Genomic DNA, 8693 nt, shown 5'->3' on the forward strand with positions numbered 1-8693 from the left:
GACCAGGAATATGCACTATCATTAAACTCTGATCATAAATTAGGCTTTTGAATTTGAGCATTCAAACAAGGCTGATACTGTTGCATCTGGTGCTTCCAAATGCCCTGCCCAGCAGGATATGGGAGATGTTTAATAGAGCCAACTCCTGAGACATCTGCAACGCCTTGTTCTCCCATCAGATACTGTTTGATCAGAGGAACTTTGTTTTTCAGTGCTTGCCTCTGTTTGCTTTTCTGCAAAATAGGGACAACTGAGACCAAATTTTTTGAGCATCCTGACATATTACTAGGAAAAAACTCTCAAAATTCAATTTCAACTAAAGGTTCACTTCAGTAAGAGAAGAGTAATTTTTCTGATTATAAATATCATCTGGGTAATGATTATACACATGATCTGAGTCCTCTGGATCACACTCAGTCACTTGGGAAAGCAGCAGCAGATGTACTGGTTTATAACAAGACTCTTTAAATTTATTGCTATGTAGAGCTGTCTTCTGTATTGGTAAGAATCGCACCAGATTTCAGTGTATCGTTAGGTTCACTGATTAATGTTTGACAGGATTGTGAAATCCACTGGTGCAGCAGGAATGAAAAGCATTAAACATCACTGATCATATGCATCAGTACAGTTTTGTGTAATGATATTCATATACCAGTAATAGCCAACAAACTGTCATAAATACCTTTCGGTCCTTTTGGTCCAACCTTTCCTTGTTTGCCCACTTCTCCTCTATCTCCTTTTTCACCTTCATCACCTTCCAAAAAACAGAAAATAAAGCACCATGGTGTGTTTCTCTCAGTGCAGTAAGTGCAACTGTACATCCTCAGAAAGTAAAGTTCACAGGTTGTTTTGTTTGTTTGCCGTGGGATAAGTTTCCAGAGAAGAGCTGATGAATCTGATCATTATTAGGAAAAGCTGAAAACTTCCACTTTTGGAAAGGCTATTCCAACATGAGAATTATCCAACACCTATTTCTAGTCCTACCTTTTAATCCCTGTTTGCTGTAAAGCAGATACCTAAGCTGATCTTTTTCTGTTGGGAAACCTGTACACAGGTACTGTGGAAGAGCTACCAGGGGAAGCCACAGGAATTTAGTAATTGTTTCTAGTGACACTGTTCATAGTGACCTTGTGTTCATGGTATGCAGATGCTTTTGGAATGGGAGGAATGTAAATATGTTGAAACAGATCCTAATATAGACCTTAGCACTTAGTATGGCAGAAGTCTTGCCTTCGGTTTTTGACAGATGACATTTGCTATAACAAACGTATTTTGCAATTACTCCAAAGCTTTAATTTGAAAATGTCAAACACTGAGTATCTGTAAGAGGTAAAAGCATTGTCTTTATTACAGTAGTGCAGAGATTTCTCCAAATGACATCAAGACCAAATTACAGAGGTTCCTGTATAGTATTGTGTAAGTACGCTTACTATTGTAAGAGAGAGTCTCTTACTGAGCAGCTTACAGTCTAAAGATGCAAGACAGCAATTAGTAGGAGATACGTATTATCTCCTTCCTTAGGTACTATACAATCTCACTTCATATTATGCAGGAAGTTAGATTTTTGGTTTTTTTTTTCTTTTTGACAAATGCCAAAGGGGGACAACACCTGCACCCCTTTGCATGAAACTACCAGCACTGGATACAGGCAGCTTTCCAAAGCCTTTTCCCGTGCTCACTACCCATGTCTGCAGTGAGCCTTGCTGTGCGGTGGGAAGCAGCTCCACAGTTTCTTGTGAAACAGGATCTCATGTGAATGGCAGCTAGGTGTGTCCATGCCTGCAGCCCAGAATGGGAGAAGAGCTCCGGATACAGAGTACCCAAGGGAGGGCAGTATGTCTGGATGTCAGCGAAAGAAAAGTGAGGACAGAACAGCATTACATTGTGGGACCAATAACCTGTCTCACTGAGGATGATGCCTCCAGCCCTGGCAGAAGGTGTTCAGGGGGCTGGATGTGCTGAGGGTGACTGTGACCCAAGCAGACACTTCCAGCTTCCCACAAGCAGTGATTTGAAGGGCTTGCCTGAGCCAAACACTGCATCCAGAGAACTCATGAACAGCCACTACTAGTTCTTCCCTACATAGATTAATCCTGCACCTTTTAAACCGGTTTATATTTTTGGCCCCTATAATACCCCGTGGCAAAGAGGTTGCTGATTTTATTGTGGGCTTAGGGAGAAAGCAGCTTCCTATAGTTGCTTTCAAACTGATTGTTTCATGGACCTCGTTCTTATTTTTTGAAAGATACTGCCCACTTATTCCTAATTTAGCTTCTCCTACTTCTGAAGCCTTATGTAGCATATCATTGGCTGTTCTGTGGGGTGGTGACGAGAATCATAGAATCATAGAATCACTAGGCTGGAAGGGACCCACTGCGTCATTGAGTCCAACCATTCCTAACACTCCCTAAACCATGCCCCGCAGCACCTCGTCCACCCGTCCCTTAAACATGTCCAGGGAACAGTGATACAGCCTGTCCAGGTCCCTTTGCAGAGCCTCCCTACCCTCCAGCAGATCCACGCTTCCACCCAGCTTAGTGTCATCTACAGACTTGCTAAGGGTGCACTTAATGCCTTCATCCAGGTCATTGATAAAGACATTGAACAGAGCTGGACCCAGTGCCGCGCCCTGGGGAACCGCACTTGTAACTGGCCTCCAGTGGTGGAGTGGTGAATATTAATTGCAGCATATAAAATGTGGTAATAGGTGTTTGGCTCCTTCCCGTGTCAGTTATGTGGAGTGGGCTGAGTTTCTTCCTGGATGCCAAAAAGTCCTTCATTGTTGGAACTCTCTTGTGGAGGGCAGACTTACCCGTTGGTCAGGATGTTCTTTGAGGAGGGTGGCCAGTGATGAAAACTGAGGAAGATAAAGGGCTGAACTTCAGTCCACATTGGAGGGAGGAAGTATTTGCTAGAGGGGTGGACAAGGAGGAAACAGCGTGTGCTGGCTAGCTCATGTGCCTTGTTTGTTTTTAACAGCAGCTGCTACAGGTCAAAGCAGGAAAGGGATAGGCTATAAAGAGTCAGCAATAGAAATTTTAAACATATGTATTTTCAGTAGTTTTTAAAAATGCTGGAAAAGTCAGAATGTATTTCTGAAAGCCAAGCTCCTTGTATATCCATTTGAAGCTATGGTTATGAGACTGAAGCCAATAGAAGGATGCCTGCTTGTACTGGGTTCTTGTCTACTGACCATCAGACAGCAGAGCCAGAGAACGTATGATTTAATTTTGCTGTTGACCTCAGTACTAACAACATTTACAACTGAGAAACCAAGAGATTGTCCTTTCCAAACCCATCTATGGAACCCTTGGGAAAAGTGTAAAAGTCACTTCTCAGTAGTTCAGAAATTCAGAAAAGATTCCCAGAGGCTGACAAAAGGCTTGTAAAATTAAATTCCGGGAGAAGGTTGAGAGCTGATCTGATCACAGTCTGCAAACCTGTAAGGGGGAGAAACATGTGGTAACAGAAAGGAAGCAGGGTGTGATTGAAAGGCTGGAAAAGCTGGATGAGTCCTGACTAGAAATGCAACATGGGGATGTTTAACAAATGGACTGTACTCTCCGGCAGGGGAGGGAGGTGTAGGAGGCTTTTTATGTCCAGCCTTTCACCGTGCAATGAATTCTATTGTGTAAGATGTGCTGTAACTAGGTCTGGTGTAGAAACTGCAGAGTGAGTTTCTTTGCCCTATGTCACACAGGAGAGCAAACCAGACTTATGCTGACCTTCCAGACCAGGGCTTGTCACCCTGACAGACCTCATCACCTCCCTCAAGCCAGCTAGTTTCATTCCTCGTGGCTTGCAGTTTGCCCTTGGGTTAAAGACTCTAAAGAGACCATTTGCTGCAGAAGGAAGACCTCTGTGCAAGATGTGCAGGAAAGATGCTTTTTTTATTTTCTTGGTTGTTTTTTTTTTTTGGTAAGAAACATTGCTTAGTTAATCTTAGAAATAGAGCTTAGTAAAGAAAGTCAATATACAAGTGGAAAAACTGTGATTACTTTCCAAAGATGTTTTCTTCCAATTTCATATTCAACATTTCAAGCCACTGAAAGCTGCAGCAGCTTTTCCTGAGAGACTTTGGAACAAACTTTTCACACACAGGGCAGCTGGAGGTGAAGTTTGCTTGCCCTATATGGGCCATCAGACTAAGAGGCAATAGAAAAAATGGGTAAAAGGTGTGGGAAAGTTTGTTTAGGAGGTTTTGGGAGATTAGGGAATCTCTATTTTTATTGCAAACACCTCGTGTAGACCAAATTTTTGCTAAAGCGCTCTAAAAGCTGAAGTAGAGAGAAGTAAGATCTATCACCTGTTTCATTGTGGCATAAAGCAGCCTACCACACTCTGCCTTAGTTGCCCTACCTAGGAAAATGGGAAGAATAATACTTTGCCTCTCTGTTAGGGATGGAAATCCTGCTAATCTTCCCATTTGGCATCTGAGAAGGAGTAGGCCATTAGAAAGCAAGGGTAGAAACAGTATTCATTAGTGGTACCATCTCATTGTTAGGACTGGATTAAGCCTAGTGCTTGATAATATGGTGTTATAATTATAAATGCATTGTGTCCTCGCTGAGCTGTTGTGTGCGAGCTCAAATTTTGGCAAGAAACGTGAACTCTTGGGTTATGCTCCCCTCTTGTGGTCTTACCAAGATTTGCAGTAGGTAGGAGGGATTGTGAGAGGTCGGTTGACACTGTTTAAAGCAGTGTCCCCTTTCCTGCGGGACTTCACATGGACAGGTCACCCCACTGTGCTAGGCAGTCATTTTGTAATCTGCCAGAAAAAAAAAAAAAATCCTGCCAGTACTCAGGACTGGGTTTTTAAATTTTGTGCTACTGTGCTTTGTGCAACTTGAATTTTCTTACAGAAAAAAACCCCTCTCTGATCCCTGTCCCCATATGCTTTAGTCAGTACCTAGAGGTTAACCTTGCCTTTGTGCTGCTTTTTGCTTGGGGCAGTGTCAGGTTAAGTGTTAACCTAATTAGTAGGTTGTTACTTTAAAACTGTGGTTGCAAGGATGTCACGTAATGCACTGCACTGGCATTACAAGCATGGGTAAAGTGCTTGGAGCTAGTACCTGAAGCAAAACCACTTCTCAAGCTTCATAGTATTCCCTCAAGCTGACGCATTTCTTCTGTGTCACAGATTTTAAATACCAGACTATTAAAATGAACTCATGGAACAATAAATTACTAGACTTCCAGCCTGAGACTGTGTGAGACAGAAGGAAAGCAGAAGCCATAAGCAGTAAATGACTTTTGCAGCCATTACAAAATTTTAATTGTAATTGAGAGGGAGCTCCAGTTCTTCCTTCACCCATAAACAAGCTCAGGAAAATGCTGAAGGTCTAATAATAATCACTATTTTTAGGCAGTTCAAAGGGTCTCTGCCTCTTTAGGAGTTTCACTAAATAACACAATGTTGAGAGACTACATTTAGTAAGACTTTAATTAATAAGAATTTACTGACCTTCAAGTGACTTAAATTTCCTTACTGAATCTTTTGTAAGCAATTTATCTGGCTTGTATTCACCAATGGAATCACAGACTCAGAATGGTTTGGGTTAGGGACCGTAAAGTTCATTTAGTTCCAATGCCCCTGCCATTGACAGGGACACCTTCCACTGGATCAGGTTGCTCAAAGCGTCATCCAGCCCGGCCTTGAACACCTCCACAGGTGGGACATCCATGACTTGTCTGGGCAATGGAGGATATTTTCAGGTTCAATTGCTCGCATATGTTTAGTGACTCCTAAAGTCTTGTGATCAAGGGCTGACCCTGGTTCTTGGAGAATCAGGATGTAATCTTTGAGGATTTTGGAGCCCATGCTTATCTGTTGAAGCAGCCCTGCATCAGGATGAGGATGTCTGCAGGATGCCTAAAGGATAAAGCCAAGAGGAGGCTCATAGCTGGGCTTCTGCATCTTTATGGAAGCGTGTAACATCTAGCAGTTTAGAATCACAGAATCATTTGGGTTGGAAAAGACCTGCAAGACTATTGAGTCCAACCATAAACCTAACGCTGACAAGCCACCACTTAACCAAGTCCCTAAGCATTTCTACACATGTTTTAAATACCTCCATGGATGATGACAACCACTGTCCTGGGCAGCCTGTTCCAATGCTTGACAACCCTTTCAGTGAAGTAATATTTCCTAATATCCAACCTAAACCTCTCCTGATGCAGCTTGAACCCATTTCCTTTCATCCTATTATTTGTTACTTAGGAGAAGAGACCAACAACCACAATGCTACAACTTCTTTTCAGGTAGTTGTAGAGCGCGATAAGGTCTCCCGTCAGCCGTCTTTTCCCCAGACTAAACAACCCCAGTCCCCTCAGTCAGTCCTCGTGAGACTTCTTCTGTAGCCCCTTCACCAGCTTCATTGAATTTCTTTGCACATGCTTCAGCCCCTCAGTGTCTTTCTTGTCGTGAGGGTCCCAAAACTAAACACCGTATTCGAGGTGCAGCCTCACCAGGGCTGAGAACAGGGGGGTGATCACTTCCTTCCCTGGTCTGCTGGCCACACTACTTCTGATACAGGCCAGGATGCTGTTGGCTTTCTTGTCCCCCTGGGCTGGCTGCCAGCTCATATTCAGCCAGCGTAGCCATATCTTCACTCAGAGCTCTGCTGAAACGCACGGTCTTACTGAGACACTTCCCCACACCTGCTGGGAAGTCATGGCATAAGGTCAGCTCCGGTTCCTGTCTCCTGACCAAAAATACTGCAGAAAAGTTAATGCTCTCTAAGCTTTTTATTTTTTTTTCTAGTGAATCAATTAAATTGTTTCCTCTGAAGCAAAAGAAACATGAAGAACTTTGACTACAACTACCCATGTGGGCTTATCATGTACCGCAGCCTCACATACCTTCCTCCACCCTCCAGGGCATACCCACCTTTTCATATGACAGAAACACAACTTTTACTGGGCTGTTGCAAAGTTGTCCTCCTGCATCAGATACTTTGAACTCAAAAAAGTCCACCACCAGGCCAAAAGTCCTTGAGAAGCTCTTGGGGACGTAACTGGTTTGCTGAGGGTGTGGTGGTGGTATGGTTAACCTTGATTCATGTGTACGTGGCTGCTTTGTACTGCTTGCATTGGATGCATTTAGCATTTCTAGGCATAGGCAATGTCTCACCACAGCGGCTTTGTATGGAATCTGTTACATGGTTTTACCCTCTGATCATGCATGACGTAGTTCTGCTGAGCCCACGTTTCATGCTCCTAGTCCCACCTGAGCTGGCATAGAGACCCTCCCCACCTCCACTGTGGGAGGCCGTGGAGAGTACAGATGATTTCTGCCTGTCCTGAGAGTTAAATCAGAGGAGTAAGGAGATGGGTCCATGGCAGGGACATTTGAACTAGATGATCTTTAAGGTCCCTTCCAACCCAAATCATTCTCTGATTCTATGTGCCTAATTCTGAAGCCTTGAGACACCTCCAGGAGCAACTGAATCCCTTGCTCTCCTGGAAGAGCCTTGCAGATAACCACAGGATTAGCTCTGCATCCTATGGATGCTGAGTGACCCTGAGCATGGTGAACTTGGCGTACAGTCTCTATTGAGCGGTCTTGTCACCAGAGGGAAGTAATGAGTCCATGAAATAAACAAATACAGTCTTCCAGTGTACCAGCACGTCAGAGCTACGTCAATGGAAAGCCTCAAGATTTCCTCTAATTCCACTTTCAGTGTATTTTAGATCCTTAGTGAATTTCCTGTAGCAGAGGGAATTCTTGCTTTCTTGATGTCTTTTGCCTGTCTAACATGATGTTCTCTTCCTCATCTTTCCTTCTCCTTCCTTCAGCCCCCATCTCTGGCCTGCACACCTTCCTCCCCTCTGCCTGATGCTGAGCACTCTTCTGGAATTAACTCACTAAACAGAGGAACATTAATAAGGCAAGGAGCAGCTTTTATTGAATGAGCTGAATCAGCTCAGTGAGAAGTCTGACGAATAAACAGCCGAGCTAGTACAAGATGAAGAAAGGACCACACAGTTGGAGTGGGAGATGAAAAAGATGTTGGGCTTCCCCTTTTGGCAAAAAACCCTGGCAGATGAATGCAGCTGCAGTGTGCAACTGCAGCCATAGCCCTTCTGGCAGGTGTGCTGCAAGAACATGCAGGGCTCCACTGTGAGAAATAAAGCATTTTGCCCACAAGTTTGTGTTGTCTTTTTTTATCCATCTCTAAATTAGACAACAGGGGCTCAGTCACCTTCCTTTGTGAAATGGAAAGAATGTTAAAGAATAAACATGACTTTCTGCTGCCTTTTCCACTTCCCACTTAGAAACATCCACTGACTTCAATACAAATACCCTCATCTTCTATTGCATTGCATGAGCCAGACCCAGGCCTTCAGCAGGCTGCGAGAAGCTCTGCTGACTTGTATTATTTGACAGTGTGAGGCTTCGTGCATAATAGGGACATACATTATTTCTTTAATAACACAGAAATATTTAGATTATTCCAGATTTTCTTTTCACTTGGTGTGCCAAATTTAATTTTCTCAACCTGTTTCCCTGCTGTTCTGACATGATCTCAGAGACCCATGGATTACAGCTGCTTCAGTGGGGAATCAAACTGATAATTGGTAAGAAATACAGACCAAATATCTCTTGAATTTATGTGTTTAAGTCCCAACATACATGCTTTCTAGTTCAGGCTGATAAACGTCAGAAATGTAGAGTACACTAAAATAAGGGA

The 8693-nt window shown here is 43.4% G+C and overlaps 1 protein-coding gene across 2 annotated transcripts in view; it reads right to left on the bottom strand.

The window, feature by feature from the left end:
* COLEC10 (collectin subfamily member 10) overlaps positions 1–8693 on the bottom strand; it is a 36441-nt gene that overhangs the window by 22794 nt on the left and 4954 nt on the right. For both annotated transcript variants that reach the window (XM_054059363.1, XM_009568761.2), the window contains exon 2: positions 683–754. In XM_054059363.1, coding sequence (XP_053915338.1) covers positions 683–754 — 72 coding nt within the window. The remainder of the gene's footprint in view (positions 1–682; positions 755–8693) is intronic.

The sequence above is a fragment of the Cuculus canorus genome, chromosome 2 (assembly GCF_017976375.1).
Source record: "Cuculus canorus isolate bCucCan1 chromosome 2, bCucCan1.pri, whole genome shotgun sequence".
In the NCBI taxonomy this organism is placed as follows: domain Eukaryota; kingdom Metazoa; phylum Chordata; class Aves; order Cuculiformes; family Cuculidae; genus Cuculus; species Cuculus canorus.